Source organism: Rhincodon typus, chromosome 11 (assembly GCF_021869965.1).
Source record: "Rhincodon typus isolate 14 chromosome 11, sRhiTyp1.1, whole genome shotgun sequence".
Classification (NCBI taxonomy): Eukaryota; Metazoa; Chordata; class Chondrichthyes; order Orectolobiformes; family Rhincodontidae; genus Rhincodon; species Rhincodon typus.
In genome coordinates, this window is record NC_063342.1 from 26005854 (window position 1) to 26022809 (window position 16956).

At 43.3% G+C, this 16956-nt stretch overlaps 2 protein-coding genes across 3 annotated transcripts in view; one reads left to right on the forward strand and one right to left on the reverse strand.

Moving 5' to 3' along the window:
• Positions 1-10388, reverse strand: part of tbc1d23 (TBC1 domain family, member 23) — a 72717-nt gene extending 62329 nt beyond the window's left edge. For both annotated transcript variants that reach the window (XM_048602493.1, XM_048602491.1), the window contains exon 1: positions 10286-10388. In XM_048602493.1, coding sequence (XP_048458450.1) covers positions 10286-10338 — 53 coding nt within the window. In that variant the 5' untranslated portion in view covers positions 10339-10388. The remainder of the gene's footprint in view (positions 1-10285) is intronic.
• Positions 10389-10457: 69 nt separating this feature from the next.
• cmss1 (cms1 ribosomal small subunit homolog) overlaps positions 10458-16956 on the forward strand; it is a 323921-nt gene continuing 317422 nt past the window's right edge. Inside the window, exon 1 of the mRNA XM_048602496.1 lies at positions 10458-10503. The gene's annotated coding sequence lies outside the window, so the exon portion shown is untranslated. The remainder of the gene's footprint in view (positions 10504-16956) is intronic.

The following is a 16956-nucleotide window of genomic DNA, read 5'->3' on the forward strand; positions in this document are numbered from 1 at the left end:
GCCGCATCTGCTCCCAGGATGAGGCATTCCACTCCCGTACATCTCAGTTGTCCTCGTTTTTCAAGGACCGTAACTTCCCCTCCTCGGTGGTCGAGAACGCCCTCAACCGTGTCTCCCACATCTCCCGCACCTCATCCCTCACACCCCGTCCACGCAATAAGAACCAAAAAAGAATCCCCCTCGTCCTCACGTACCACCCCACCAACCTCCGGATCCAACGCATCATCCTCCGACACTTCCGCCATCTGCAATCCGACCCCACCACCAAAGACATCTTTCCCTCCCCACCCTTATCTGCTTTCCGGAGGGACAACTCTCTCCGTGACTCCCTTGTCCGCTCCACACTCCCCTCCAGCTCCACCACACCCGGCACTTTTCCCTGCAACCGCAGGAAGTGCTACACCTGCCCCCATACCTCCTCCCTCACCCCCATCCCAGGCCCCAAGAAGACTTTCCACATCAAGCAGATGTTCACCTGCACATCTGCCAATGTGGTATACTGCATCCGCTGTACCCGGTGTGGCTTCCTCTACATCGGGGAAACCAAGCGGAGACTCGGGGACCGCTTTGCAGAACACCTACGCTCGGTTCGCAACAAACAACTGCACCTCCCAGTCGCGAACCATTTCAACTCCCCCTCCCATTCCTCAGACGACATGTCCATCCTGGGCCTCCTGCAGTGCCACAACGATGCCACCCGAAGGTTGCAGGAACAGCAACTCATATTCCGCTTGGGAACCCTGCAGCCCAATGGTATCAATGTGGATTTCACAAGCTTCAAAATCTCCCCTCCCCCTACCGCATCCCAAAACCAGTCCAGCTCGTCCCTGCCTCCCTAACCTGTTCTTCCTCCCACCTATCCCCTCCTCCCACCTCAAGCCGCACCTCCATCTCCTACCGACCAACCTCATCCCGCCCCCTTGACCTGTCCGTCCTCCCTGGACTGACCTATCCCCTTCCTAACTCCCTACCTACACTCACCTTTCCTGGCCCCATCCCCGCCTCTTCGACCTGTTTGTTTCCTCTCCACCTATCCTCTCCTCTATCCCTCTTCTATCCGCCTCCCACTCTCTCCCTATTTATTTCAAAACCCCCTTCCCCTCCCCCTTTTCTGATGAAGGGTCTAGGCCCGAAACGTCAGCCTCTCTGCTCCTATGATGCTGCTTGGCCTGCTGTGTTCATCCAGCCCTGCACCTTGTTGTCTCGGATTCTCCAGCATCTGCAGTTCCTACTATCTCCGAACCAATGTCCTGTACAGCCGCAACATGATCTCCCAACTCCTATACTAAATGGACTGACCAATAAAGGCAAGCATACCAAATGCCTTCTTCACTATCCTATCCATCTGTGACTCCACTTTTGATTACAAATTGTCAATAGCAGACTGTTTTTGCTTTAAAAATAAATATATGAATAAAAATAAACAAATAAATAAACCAAAATAAAAATGATATCAAGAGCAAAATTTGATTAGGTGAAGAAAATACATTAGTGGAGACAGATTCAACTGTGACTTTCAAAAATAAAATTGGTGAATATCTGAAAAGAAAAATAAAATATAACGTAGAGGAATTCAAAGTCATGATGATATTATGCCGAACAGCTTTGATCCCTTTTGGCAACCTTTTACACAGGATGTTGATGCATGACATTTGGATATTCAAATATAATACACTAAATGGCACTGGTTCCCCTTTATCCTCATCTTGTTATATCCTCAAAGTCATCAACTAATAAATTTGTGAAGCTGAACGTGTTCCATAAAACCAATTTGATTCAGCTTCATTGTGTTATGATTTTCTAAATATCCTGACACTACTTTAATTTAGCATTTTCCCAATGACTGATATTAGACTCACTGCCTGACAATTTCTGCTTGCTGTTCCCCTTCTTTCTTGAATAGAGATGTTACATTTGTGGTACGACATTCAACTGGAATATTTTCAGAATCTCAGGAATTTTAGAAGTCTACAAGCAAGGCACCAACTCTCTCTGCAGCAAGCCTTAAGAACCTAAGATGCAGGCCATTAATTAGACCAAAAGATACAGGTGCAAAAGTGGGCCATTTGGCCCATCAAGTCTGTTTCACCATTCAATGAGATCATGACTGCTCTGATAACCTTCAAGTCTGCTTTCCCACCTTTTCGCCATAACCCTCGATTCCCTTACAGATTAAAAGCATGTCCATCTTAGCCTTAAATATACTCAATGACATCCTCTAAGTCTTCTGCAAGAAAGAATTGCACAGATCCACTAACCTCAAAAAATACTCCATCTGTCTAAAGTGGGTGACCCCTGAGATTATAAGACATAGGAGCAGAAATTAGGATATTTGGCCCATCGAATCTGACCTGCTATTCAATCATGGCTGATAAGTTTCTCAACCCCATTCTCCCGCTTTCTCTCCCTAACCTTTGATTACCTTGACAATCAAGAACCTATCTATCTCTGTCTTAAGTATACTCAATGACGTGGCCTCCACAGCCTCTGTAGCAATGAGGTCTATAGATTCACCACTCTCTGGCCGAAGACGTTTCTCCGCATCTCCATTCTAAAGGATCCTCCCTTTACTCTAAGACTCCTGCTAATGGAATCATTTTCCCCAATGTCCACTCTGTCCAGGCGGTTGTGTATTCTGTAATTATGCCCTCTGGTCCTGGACTTTGCCACAAAGGGAAGCAACCTCTCCTCATCTACCCTGCCAAGACCCCTAAGTTTCAATAAGGGATCCTCTCAATCCTCTAAACTCCAATGAGTACAGGCCCAACTTACTGAACATCTCAGAAAACAATCATTCCATACCCGGAATTAACACAGCGAACTTTCTCTGGATTGTCTCCAATGCTAATAAAGCATTCCTCAGGTGCGGGACCAAAGCTATTCATAGCTTTCCAGTTGTGTTCAAATAGTGCCTTGTATAGATTTAGCAAGTCTTTCCTGTTTTTATACTCCACTCTCTTTGAAGTAAAAGCCAAAATTTCACCTGCCTTCCCCATTACCCAGCTTTCTGCAGTTGTTTACCATTAAAAAAATTAGCTGCTCTATTCTTCCAGTCAAAATGCATAACCTCACATTTTCCCACATTATATTCTATCACCAATTTTTTTTGCCCCCTCACTTTACCTACCTATAACCCTCTGCAGATACCATGATACCCTCACTACTTGCCTTTCATCTATTTTTCCAAGTTTCAGGGAACATGCTGGCCCTTTGTTCTCGTACTTTATCTTGAATGATAGTTTAAGTTTCTTTTTCCCTTATGTCCCGTGAGTTTCCACCATTCTTGGGATGCTTTATGTTTTCAGTAGTGAGGAGAGATCTGAAATACTTGCCACTTGCTTGCTTGTTTCCAATTACTAACTCCACAGCCTAATTTTCTAAACATTTACATTTACTTTTGCTCTCTATGTTTTTACATACTTGTAGAAGGTCTTACTTTCTTGTTTATATATTTAGAGACAGAGTTGTACAGCATCTTTTGGTCCAACTGTCCATGCCGACCAGATATCCTAAATTAATCTAGTCTCATTTGCCAGCATTTGGCCCATATCCTTCTAAACTTTTCCTGTTCATGTATTCATCCAGATACCTTTTAAAAGTTGTAATTGTATCAGCCTCCACCACTTCCTCTGGCAACTGGTTCCGTACATGCATCACCCTCTGTGTGGAAAAAGTTGCCCTTAGGTCCTTTTTATATCTTTCCCTCTTGCCTTAAACCTATGCCCTCTAGTTTTGGACGTTCCTATGCTGTTCACTCTATTCACGACCCTCATGGTTTTATAAAGCTCCATAAAGATCACCCCTCAGCCTCTGATGCTCCAGGGAAAATAGCCCCAACCTACTCTGCGTCTCCCTACAGCTTAAAGCCTCCAACCCTGGCAACATCCTTGAAAATCTTTTCTGCACCCTTTCAAGTTCAACAACATCTTTCCTATAGCAGGGAGACCAGAACTGAATGCAGTATTCCAAAAGTGGCCCAATCAATGTCCTGTGCAGTTGCAAATGACATCCCAACTCCTATACTCAATGCACTGATTAACAAAGGCAAGTGTACCAAATGCCTCCTTCACTACCCTGTCCACCTGTGACTCCACCTTTCAGGAACTATGAACCTGCACCCCAAGGGCTCTTTGTTTGGCAACATTCCCCAGGACCCTAGCATTAAGTGTATAAGTCCAGCCCTGATTTGCCTTACCAAAGATGCAACACTTCACATTTATCTAACTTAAAATCCATCTGCCAGTCCTCAGCCCATGTGATCAAGGTCCTGTTGCACTCCGAGATCACCTTCATCACTATCCATTACATCGCCAATTTTGGTGTCATCTGCATTCCTCCTATCACACATATTTCTTAGTAGTTCACTTCATATTGTATATACTTACCTTTATAAGACATCCTTTCTCATTTTTAAAAAATGTTTCTAATCTTCTAGACCATCATTAATCTGAAGCCTTGCGCTTATTTTCTTTCAATTTTATACCATTCTTAACTTCCTTGACATGGATGGTGTACCTTCTGGCAAGATCTTTCTTTTCCTACGGAATGCCGTTGTTGAGAGTTATGAACTATCTCCTTAAATGTTGAGTACATTCATGACAGATGCAATAGATTTCTAGATATTTAATCCATCAACGAAAAAGGGATTGGTGTAGGCAAATTGTCTTGAGGTCGATCACTATAATCCAGCTGAGTGGTGGAGCAGGGTCAAGTGGCTAACTGGCCCACTCCTGCTCCTGTTTCTATCACTGGACTGTCAGTTAGTAGAGATGCCTAAATGAGTAGAATGTGCAGAATAAATTCGACAGCATGAGTTTAATCCTCATACTGGCTGCTATTGTTCATTGAAGACTGTCTCAACTTATCCCAAACTTGTGGAGTGGTCACTGACAAATTATACATGAATAATCTCTCTCTCTGTAATGGATGGAAATGCCAATTTGTAGAATCTCGGTCCTTACACATACCACTGTCATACCTCAGAACCAATTTTAGACCAGATCAATGCCAATTTTATATCATTATATTTTGATTTTGGCAAGGGAGCAATATGCTGGCCATCCCTCGTTACCCTAAGGTGGTTATGGACAGTGGGAAACTTTTCGTTTACTCCATTCTTACTGCAGTAGCCTTCCCAAAGTGGTACACTACTTTGTACAAGTAGTACATTACTGGTAGCAGTGTAGAGATTTCCAAGATAGCAGTGCAGCAAAGAAAAAAAAAACATTATATTACCAGGAAGAATGGTGTGAAATTTGAAGGAGTCTTACATTTGATGGTACACGCATGGTATTGATATTCCTGAACTTTTCAATCATAGAGATCATAAGGAAAAGGACTGTTGTTCAAATAACCTTGCATCCTCTGCATCCTCAGTCTGGTGTTTGAAACATTGAACATTAAATCCACCAACATGAGCAACACTCAAACAAACTGCTCTACCCTGCATGTTGTGAAGTTTCTAATCATTCTTTAGGCTGTACCCAGTCTATCAAGGAATATTTCATTACATTAATTAAAAACCACAACTCAAAAACACGCTGTTCAAATTGAAACCCAAAACTCGATAACATCTTAATTTAGTCCCAGAACATATCACAAAACATGAAAATCAATAGCAGAAGAATAGAATACATGGTGGGTCTGAAGACAATGCATTAGTCTTTGCGATTTTAAGCTAGAGGTTGTTTTTCTCACCTAGAATCTTATCAACTGTGCAGACTGACACCAGAGATGCAGACAAAATATAGTGAAGGGCAGATAACAATACTAACAATAAGCATGTGAAATCTGGTCCAAAGACTGTATCACCTACAGGCAACATCCAATTAACGAACAGTAGGGGCCTCTGATGACAGTTCAGAGGAGGGAAAAGAAATCTTTTCTGCAGTCATCATAGTTATATTCAGGTAAGGAGTGGAACCAAGTAAAGTCTAAACACTGGACACGAAGGAGATTTTGCAAGAGCTGTTACAGTCAGGTGTAACAAATAGTACACATAGGTAAAAAGGGATAATGCACCACAATTTTAACCACAAGAGCATATCTTTAATAAATTCTGCTAGTGTTCTTTCAGTACTGCGAGAAACCTGGAAACTAGACAGAAGTACTTTGAACAAGGAGTTTTATCAGAACCAGGTATTGAGCTGGGGATGATATACTGTTCATAACTAAGGGATAAGGCAGAAGAAACAAGGAAGAATGACATAAATACAACTGACATTACAAAACTTTCTTTAAAAAGTGAATAAATCAAAAATCAAAACTATGCAAACAGACCAAATAGGAGAAGTAGAACATTCAGCTACGAGTCTGCTCTGCCATTTAGTGTATTTCTGGTTGGTCCATCTGTGTTTTGAAATTCCACATTCACATCTACCACTGATTGATTCGCTTGCTCAATAAGAATTAAGGCTATCTGCTTCTGCAGTGAAAATATTTAATGACACCACTCTGAATCCCTTCTAAGTAGAGTTCTGAAGTTGCACAACCCGCTGGGAGAAAGATTCTCATTTTTGTCCAAAGAGGGCAATCCTTAATTTTTAAAACATTGCCCCCTAGTTTTAGACTCAACAAAAAGAGGAAACATCTTTTTCACATAAAACCATGAGAGATGAAAGCAGAATTAGGCCATTCAGCCCATCTAGTCTGCTCCACCACTCGATCATGGCTGATATGTTTCTCAACCCCATTCCCCTGCTTTGTCCCTGACGAGACCATAGGATGCAAGCCACCTGCCTCACCACCTTGAGGATCTTATATACGTCTATCAAGGCACCCCTCACTCATTTAAATTCCGTGGAAACAAGGCCAGACAGACAATATATTCTCATAAAACAACTCACTCATTCCAGGTATAATTCTTGTAAATCTGCTCCCAACCACCTCCAATGCAAAACAAAAAAGATAAAGTTATTACTATCAAGTTTAGCTGCCAAAATAACAGTGTACGAAGCTACCAACTATTTCTTATATAAAAGCGGAAGAAGATTGATAAGGAATACTGGTATAATGGAACATCTTAAGTTTATTGTCGCATTATGCTGTTACAAGTCGTTTAATTATCGCTAAATTGAAGAGTTTAAAACTGTTTTGTTTAAAGTCAGAAACATGATTTTACAAAACAGCCATCAACAAGACCAGCTTCTAAACAGTCATTCCAAGGTAAAAGCCATAAGAACAAAAATGTTAGAAGAATTCAGGTCAGAGGAGAGAAACAGAGTTAAAGTTTAAAGTTGATGACGCTTCTTCGTCAGAACTAGAGATTTTAAATCCACTTCTTTCTGTGACACTAATCCATTTCTGTGACACCCCAGCTCTCTTTCCCCATGATACTTTTCTGTGCAAGAGCAGAAGATGCAACATCTCCCTTCTCCTTCCTTTGCACCAAGGGCCTAACTACTCCCTCCAAGTGAAACAGTGATTTACTTGTGCTTCTTTCAATTTAGTACATTGTATTTACTGCTCACGTTATAGTCTTCTTTACATAGCAGGGAGCATATGTAGACTGGGTAGCCACTTTGTGCAAGAATTGTTTGTAATTTACAGACATCGCATCATTAGCAGTCGTAGGTCATACAGTCCCCCAGGGCTCTGCCATTGAAGAATGTCATGACTGGTCCAATTGAAACCTCAATTCTGCACTCCTGCCTTCCTAATAACCTTTCAGCCCTTGATTAACAAGAATAATTTTAATTCTCCACCTTGCTTCTATGCTGACATTTCTGCCCATGGCCAGCTATGGTGTTCCAGTGAAGCCCAATACAGCTTTAACAATACCTTATCTTTTGACTTAGCACTCTACAGTCCTTTGCACTAAACACAGTGTTCAACAATTTTAGGTCATAATCCATGCCTCCAAATTATCCTGTTTTTTTTTTTAATTGTTTGGCTGGCCAGTCTTGACCAATCTGGCTTCTTTCTTTAGCTTTGTTGCATTTAAATTGATTTATGGCAATTGCATGATGAATTTTGTTCCTTAGTCTCCCCTGATTCCCCGCAATATCATTTGTTCATCCAGCCCCCATTCCACCCTTCCACTGTCTTAAACAATCTAACGTTTGTGTACTGCATCAAGATTAATGGAAATCAAACAAAACTGTTAACTCAGTTTCTCTCCACAGATGCTGCCTGATCTGCTTAGTATTCAGCACTTTTTGTGTTTTTTCAAGCTTCCAGCATCCCACTGCATTTTGCTTTTGAACTAACACATGGATATTTACTGGCTATAAGACTTTGGTGAGTGCAACCTGGTTACCATATTTACATAAACAATAGTTATTTGACATCCAAATAATTCATGTGTATGAAGCATTTGCAGACTAGATGAGGTATTATCAAAAAATGTTGATGCTGCAATACATCACTGTTATATTTATGCACACAGAAGGTGCCATCTTTTGGCTGAGATGTTAAATTCAAGTCATCCAAACTCTTAGCTGCAAATTAAAGATCAAATGGTACTATTATGAAAAGCAGCACATGGTTATTATCCATTGTGAGCTTGCCAACATTTATTGCATAATTAACATAATAAAACAGATTACCTGGCCATTATCATACTGCTATTTGCAGCAGCTTTCTACATGCAAATTGGCTGTTTGTTTCCTACAGAACAATACTTTTAAAAGTATTGCAAAGCACTATTTCAAAGTGTTGAAAAGTCTGGTGGTTGTGAAAAGTGCCATACAAATACAAGCCTATTACATGTAGAAACACAAGATTTCAATTTGTAAGGGAAATCCAGTGTTTGCCAAAATCAGTCATAGTTCCCATTATGATCTCACACATCTAACCAGCCACTCAAAGGAGTTTTACATTGATGCAAAATACAACAATGGTGATAAGCTTCCCAAACTGAACTTAAGCAAGTACTGATCCAACCTGTTGAATGTAGCCTTATAACATGTTTACTTCACAACAATTGCTGCATAACAGCATCAACTCACAACAACCTATCAACTAAACTGCAATTTGTGCTTTGACCATTGTTCTTTGTTACCTTAAGTCAATTAAATAAATAATTTATTCCCATGCAAGAGAAGCCAAAACGACTGAGAAAACTATTCAACTACATCTGGATCACAGCAAGATCTGATCTCTTCCTCCCATTACATTCAAGGAAATCCCATGTGTACCCTCACACGTATCAGCAGCAAGAACTGAAGTATTGATAGTTGGATTGTTATGGAGGGATAAGCTAGCTAATGCCTCACATTTAAATATAACTGATCATTAAACTCTAGTGGAACCATAAATATATTTAGAGCACACTGCTTTATAGCCCAGACAGCAGAGAGCTTTCAGTGCAGTACACTACTTCTAGCTTTATACTTCATACTTCTGTAAGTATAACTATGCCCCTGTAAATTTTCTGTTGTTATGGTACTCAAGCCAATTATCATACAATTTTCACAACTGCATACAGTATGTAATTTTTCAAGCAAAAATTTAATAATTAGCCTAGCTCAATTTCAAATGACAGAGACTGAAGTCAACTTAAGTTTTGTCCAGAAGAAATTTTTGTACAAAACTCCAGAAACATCTTTGAAATAGCTCATCCAACTAAATTATTTCCCATGTAATTACAGGATGTGGGAAACAATATCAAAGGATGATGTGATGAGTGTTCACAGTTAATGCCTTTTGAAGCATTTCTGCGGTAGAACTCCCACTCTCGCCCTTTTCGGTGCATGATCAACAAATGTAAACAAAAGCCCTCCTCTTGGTCGCACACAGAGAATCAGTCCCTCCAGGCTGCTACCTTTTTCACCTTCTGAGTTTATTGGGGGCGGGGAGAGAAAGAAGAGGTGGGTTGTTGAGAGACAAATCACAACTCCTCACCTTCCTCCTTTCCCACCTTCAAATTTAAGAAAATTAACAACCACTTGACAGATCTTTTATGCTTTTCTGGCTAAAAGCGGTGTGTCGTTTTTAACTGAGAAACAAGCTACTTGAACGAGTCCACTCTACAGTCATATCACAAAGTCCATATATATGTACTGATACGATTGTCTATTTTTGCTGACTTTATATTTCAATAAACTAGCTTCCCAAAAGGAGGAAAATGACTAACGTGATGTAAATCAAAGGAAATAAAGTGAGGCTGTCACTCAGCTTGTCCCTTCAACTGATCCACTTCTCAGTTTAAAGCTCCTCGGCTGGGTTTCATGTTGAACCGCAGCCGGCGGACACCACCACACGCACAGATACACACGCTCCGACAACTCATTTCCTTCCGGCCAGCCTAACACAGGAACCGTAGCCGAGCCCCGGTGATACCCACCAGCTGCTGTTACCGCCCGGTACTTGCTGCACCTCCTCGGCCGCCGCCGCCATTCCGCTCTCAGCCTCCACGTCTATCCCCAGCTGATGCCGTAAACTGTATCGTAGAGGTGTCGTCAGAAAATAAAACAAACCATCGTAAAACCCTCCCCTGTTCATTTACGGCACTGAGCCACTGGTCTTGTTGCCAAGGATGTGAGAGTGAGAAGTTAGTGACAGGTATTCGCCTTTCTTTCCTTTCCTCTCCTCTCCTCTCTCCAATTCAGACTTCTCTGATTCAGGGATGAGAAAATTCCATCTTGAGGATGGATTTGGAGAAGTTGGGTCGCTTTCCTTGGAGAGGAGAAGGTTCAGAGGCGATTTAATAGAATTTTATTTTAAAAATCATGAAAGGTTTGGTTAGGGTAGGGGGGAGAAAACTATTCCTTCGCATGAAATGGTCGCGAGTGAGAGAGCAGTGCTACAAGGTAATTTGCAAAAGAAGCAAATCTGTTGGGAGAAAATACATCTTCAGGAGAGGTCTGGCACATAGTGCCTGGAAGTGTGGTGGTGGCAGGTTTAATTGAGGCATTCAAACTGGCATTAGGCGACTATTTAAACAGAAATAATATTCAGGGTTATGGGGGAAACAGGAGAATGGTACGGAGTCACAACTTTACCTTTACTTCTTTATTGCCTCTCTTCATTGTTCTTAAAAAACTCTACCTTTTCTGTATGTGAAAGGTCATGCAACTCATCTTTTCAATGTCACTTGCCCTCCTTAAGTGTGGTAATACCTCCTCACTGATTACTACATAACTGAGTTTATGTCATCTGCAAACTTTGAAATTATGCCCTGAATCCCTAAGTTTTAAAATATATCAACAAAGAACAGTGGTCTCAGAACCAATTCCACAAGGAGTCCTGGAGTAGGTTAATACCCAAAATGTTGACTGCTCCTTTCACCCCGACGATGCCAGGCCTGCTGTGTTCTTCCGGCCTCCTGTTTGTTTATCTCCGCAAGCATAGCAGGGTACGCTTCCCTGTACACTTAAAAGCAATCATTTCCTACTAATCTCTGCTTTCTTACCATCCGTTCAATCTTGTATTCATGTTGTCACAGTTCCCTTAATCTAAGCTTCAACTTTGCTGAGATAACAAGGTGCAGAGCTGGATGAACACAGCAGGCCAAGCAGCATCAGAGGAGCAGAAAGGCTGACGTTTCGGGCCTAGACCCTTCATCAGAAAAGGGGGAGGGGAAGGGGGTTCTGAAATAAATAAGGAGAGAGGGGGAGGCGGATAGAAGATGGATAGAGGAGAAGATATGTGGAGAGGAGACAGACAGGTCAAAGAGGCGGGGAAGGAGCCAGTAAAGGTGAGTGTAGGTGGGGATGTAGAGAGGGGATAGGTCAGTCCAAGGAGGATGGACAGGTCAAGGGGGCGGGATGAGGTTAGTAGGTAGGAGATGGAAGTGGGGCTTGGGGTGGGAGGAAGGACAGGTTAGGGAGGCGGGGACGAGCTGGGCTGGTTTTGGGATGCGGTAGGGGGAGGGGAGATTTTGAAGCTTGTGAAGTCCACATTGATACCATTGAGCTGCAGGGTTCCCAAGCTGAATATGAGTTGCTGTTCCTGCAACCTTCGGGTAGCATCGTTGTGGCACTGCAGGAGGCCCAGGATGGATATGTCGTCTGAGGAACGGGAGGGGGAGTTGAAATGGTTCGCGACTGGGAGGTGCAGTTGTTTATTGCGAACCGAGCGTAGGTGTTCTGCAAAGCGGTCCCCAAGCCTCCGCTTGGTTTCCCCGATGTAGCAAAGGCCACAACGGGAACAGCGGATGCAGTATACCACGTTAGCAGATGTGCAGGTGAACATCTGTTTGATGTGGAAGGTCTTCTTGGGGCCTGGGATGGGGGTGAGGGTGGAGGTGTAGGGGCAGGTGTAGCACTTCCTGCGGTTGCAGGGAGAAGTGCCGGGTGTGGTGGGGCTGGAGGGGAGTGTGGAGCGGACAAGGGACTCACGGAGAGAGTGGTCCCTCCGGAAAGCAGATAAGGATGGGGAGGGAAAAATGTCTTTGGTGGTGGGGTCGGATTGCAGATGGCGGAAGTGTCGGAGGATGATGCGTTGGATCCGGAGGTTGGTGGGGTGGTACGTGAGGACGAGGGGGATCCTGTTTTGGTTGTTATTTCAGGGAGGGGGTGTGAGGGATGAGTTGTGGGAAATGCGGGAGACACAGTCGAGGGCGTTCTCGACCACTGAGGGGGGGAAGTTGCGGTCCTTGAAAAATGAGGACATCTGAGATGTACGGGAGTGGAATGCCTCATCCTGGGAGCAGATGCGGCGGAGGCGAAGGAATTGGGAATAGGGGATGGCATTTTTTCAGGAAGGTGGGTGGGAGGAGGTGTATTCTAGGTAGCTGTGGGAGTCGGTTTCTAGGTGGTTGCCCGAGATGGAGACAGAGAGGTCCAGGAAGGAGAGAGAGGTATTGGAGATGGTCCAGGTGAACATAAGGTTGGGGTGGAAGGTGTTGGTGAAGTGGATGAAGTGTTCGAGCTCCTCGTGGGAGCACGAAGCAGCGCCGATACAGTCATCAATGTAACAGAGGAAGAGGTGGTGTTTAGGGCCAGTGTAGGTACGGAAGAGGCAGGCATAGCTTGGGCCCGTGCGGGTACCCATGGCCACCCCCTTTGTCTGTAGAAAGTGGGAGGAATTAAAAGAGAAGTTGTTGAGGGTGAGTACGAGTTCGGCTAAGCGGATGAGGGTGTCAGTGCAGGGGGACTGGTCGGGCCTGCGGGACAGGAAGAAGCGGAGGGCCTTTAGGCCATCTGTATGGGGAATGCAGGTGTACAGGGACTGGACGTCCATGGTCAAGATGAGGTGTTGGGGACCGGGGAATTGGAACTTCCCCCCCTCAGTGGTCGAGAATGCCCTCGACCGTGTCTCCCACATTTCCCGCAACTCATCCCTCACACCCCCTCCCCGCAATAACAACCAAAACAGAATCCCCCTCTTCCTCATGTACCACGCCACCAACCTCCGGATCCAACACATCATCCTCCGACACTTCTGCCATCTGCAATCCGACCCCACCACCAAAGACATTTTTCCCTCCCCACCCTTATCTGCTTTCCGGAGGGACCACTCTCTCCGGCACTCCCTTGTCCGCTCCACACTCCCCTCCAGCCCCACCACACCCGGCACTTTTCCCTGCAACTGCAGGAAGTGCTACACCTGCCCCTACACCTCCCCCCTCACCCCCATCCCAGGCCCCAAGAAGACTTTTCACATCAAGCAGATGTTCACCTGCACATCTGCTAATGTGGTATACTGCATCCGCTGTTCCCGTTGTGGCCTTTGCTACATCGGGGAAACCAAGCGGAGGCTTGGGGACTGCTTTGCAGAACACCTACGCTCGGTTCGCACTAAACAACTGCACCTCCCAGTCGCGAACCATTTCAACTCCCCCTCCCATTCCTCAGACGACATATCCATCCTGGGCCTCCTGCAGTGCCACAACGATGCCACCCGAAGGTTGCAGGAACAGCAACTCATATTCCGCTTGGGAACCCTGCAGCCCAATGGTATCAATGTGGACTTCACAAGCTTCAAAATCTCCCCTCCCCCTACCGCATCCCAAAACCAGCCCAGCTCGTCCCCACCTCCCTAACCTGTTCTTCCTCCAACCTATCCTCTCTTCCGACCCCAAGCCCCACCCCCATCTCCTACCTACTAACCTCATCCCGCCACCTTGACCTGTCCGTCCTCCCTGGACTGACCTATCCCCTCCTTACCTCCCCACCTACACTCACCTCTACTGGATCCATCCCCGCCTCTTTGACCTGTGTGTCTCCTCTCCACCTATCTTCTCCTCTATCCATCTTCTATCCGCCTCCCTCTCTCTCCCTATTTATTTCAGAACCCCCTTCTCCTCCCCCATTTCTGAAGAAGGGTCGAGGCCCGAAACGTCAGCCTTCCTGCTCCTCTGATGCTGCTTGGCCTGCTGTGTTCATCCAGCTCTGCAGCTCGTTATCTCAGATTCTCCAGCATCTGCAGTTCCTGCTATCTCTGATTCAATTTTGCTGAGTCTTATTGCATGTATTTTATCAAGTCCATATATTTTTAGAAGTCCATTTACACAATATTAACTGCAGTACTCTCATTCATTCTCTTCCTTACTTCAAATAATTCATTTGCTAGTCAAACACTATTTTTCAGAAACAAATTTATTTTAGCTTCCATTTATTAACCCAAATCTCTTAAGTATCAGAGATAACAAGGTGTAGAGCTGGATGAACACAGCAGGCCAAGCAGCGTCAGAGGAGCAGGAAGGCTGACGTTTCGGGCCTAGACCCTTCTTCAGAAATCATCCAGCTCTACACCTTGTTGATACTGCTTGGCCTGATGTGTTCATCCAGCTCTACACCTTGTTATCTCAGATTCTCCAGCATCTGCAGTTCCTACTATCTCTCTTAAGTATCACTTCGTTTTGTCCTTGATGTGACTCCAAATGTTTCCCCACCGTTGATAATAGGCTGAATGGCCTGTGACTACTATTTATTCCTCTCCAAACGTTTCTGAACATGATTGTAACAACAGCCTGTTCTCATACATTAGCTAGTTCTCAGTTTCCACAACATCTCTTTCATCGTCCAATTGGTCATACCCTTCTATTAACATGTATGAAAGACATATAACTTTTTTTATTTTGCCAAATATATGCTCACGTACTTTAATTTGTCTTTTAATTTCCAGCTCTGTTGTACTTTTTATATTCAGCTTGAACAATGAACACAAAATTTAGCATAAGCTTTTTCTGTTTCATTTTGTTCACTATATATTTAGTCATCCAGAGAGTTCTTTAGATGTCCTTCTTTTCCCCTTGTAGATATATCCAGACTCTTCTTCAAGCGTCTCAGTTATACGATTATACTACCTGCCCTTTTTAATTGCAATCCATCTGAACCAAATTTTTTCAACTCACTAGCTCACTTCTTATTATTTTCACCTCTGATATTTCCTGGAATTCCATAACTATACCAAGCTGAATAATCTGATTGAGGAGATGGTGGCAATGTGATAAAGTTACTACAATAGTAATTCAGAGGCCCAAGATCATGCTTTGGAGACATTGGTTCAAATCCACTGTGGGACCATGTGAAATTAAAATTCCATTAATACGGCTTATTAGTGAACACCATTGTAAATTCCACCCGGTACACTAGGGAACAGAAATCTGTTGCTATCACCAAGTCTAGTCCATAAGTAACTCCAGATCCACAGCAATGTGCTTCACTCTGAAGTGTCTTTCTGAAATGGCCTGAGAAGCCATTTTGTTCAAGGGCAATTAGAGTGGGCAGCAGAGACTGGCATTGTCAGTGATGCCCACATCTCAGGAGAGAATAAAAATGCTATTTCCTGACAGTATCCCCCTGACTGAAACTTCCTCTAGTGGCCCCACTTCATTCTCCAGAATTACATCTAACTCTGTTTCCTTTCGGGGTGGACTGGGAATGTATGGATAAAGGATGTTTTATGGGCCATATTTCTTTTGCAATTTACACTTATTTCCTCAGTCTTATGAATAATTGAAGCCAACAATTTGTATTTCTATATCGTCTTTATTGCAATAAAATGTTCCAGGCACTTTAACGAATAGCATAAATCAAAATTTGACAAGTGACATAGGAGATTTTGAAGCAGATGACCGAATTTTTGGTCAGAGATTAATTTTCAGGCGGACCTGAAAGAAGGAAAGTGAAAAATCACAATCACAGAATTGTTATGATGTACATTCAGCCCATCGTGTCTGCACTGACTCTCCAAATGAGTAAATCACAGTGCTGTTCTCCTGCCTTTTTCCTGTAACTCTGCATATTCTTCTTTTATAGATAACAGTCGCATTCCTTAACATCTTCAATGTATCCTCATAACTGAAGTTGTTCATCCCTGGAAAATTCTTGAGGATTCTTTCAGTACTCTCTCTAATGCCTACACATCCTTCTGATATTACAGCACCCAGAATTGTATGCAATGCTCCAGCTGAAGCCAAAATAGCATTTGACAGACAGTCAACATCTTGATCTTCTACTCTGTGCCCATATTAATAAATCCTAGAATAGTGAATGCTTTATTAACCACTCTTTCAACCTATCCTGCCACCTTCAATGACTTATGTGCATACAGGAATCTCTCCCATAACGCGATAGTTGCATTCTTGTCTGTAAAAATTTGCATTAAAGGGAAATCGCTATAGAAAATCACTATACCTTTATAGCAGAAAGTTTGCATTATCCAAACAAGCATTCACTATTCAGCAATCACGTCACAGCCAATTTGTGTTAACAAATTACGCATTATAGCAGAACTACCTGTACACTCAGGACCCTCCGTTCCTGAAATGCCTTTAGAATTGTGTCCTTTATTTTATATTGTCTCTCCATGTTCTTCCTATCATAATGAGGTATTTCACATTTCTGCAAATTGAACTTCATCTGCTACCTGTTCAGCCATTGCACCAACTTGACTATGTCATTTTAAAGTTCTATATGATCTTCGTCACTGTTCACAACACTTTCAAGTTTTGATTCAATCACAAACTTTGAGATTGTGCACTTAGGCCTAGGTATTGAGCTGCCTTTAGAACTGTTGCAATCTCTAATAGGATAAATACACCTCGGAGTTGGAGGGGCACTTACA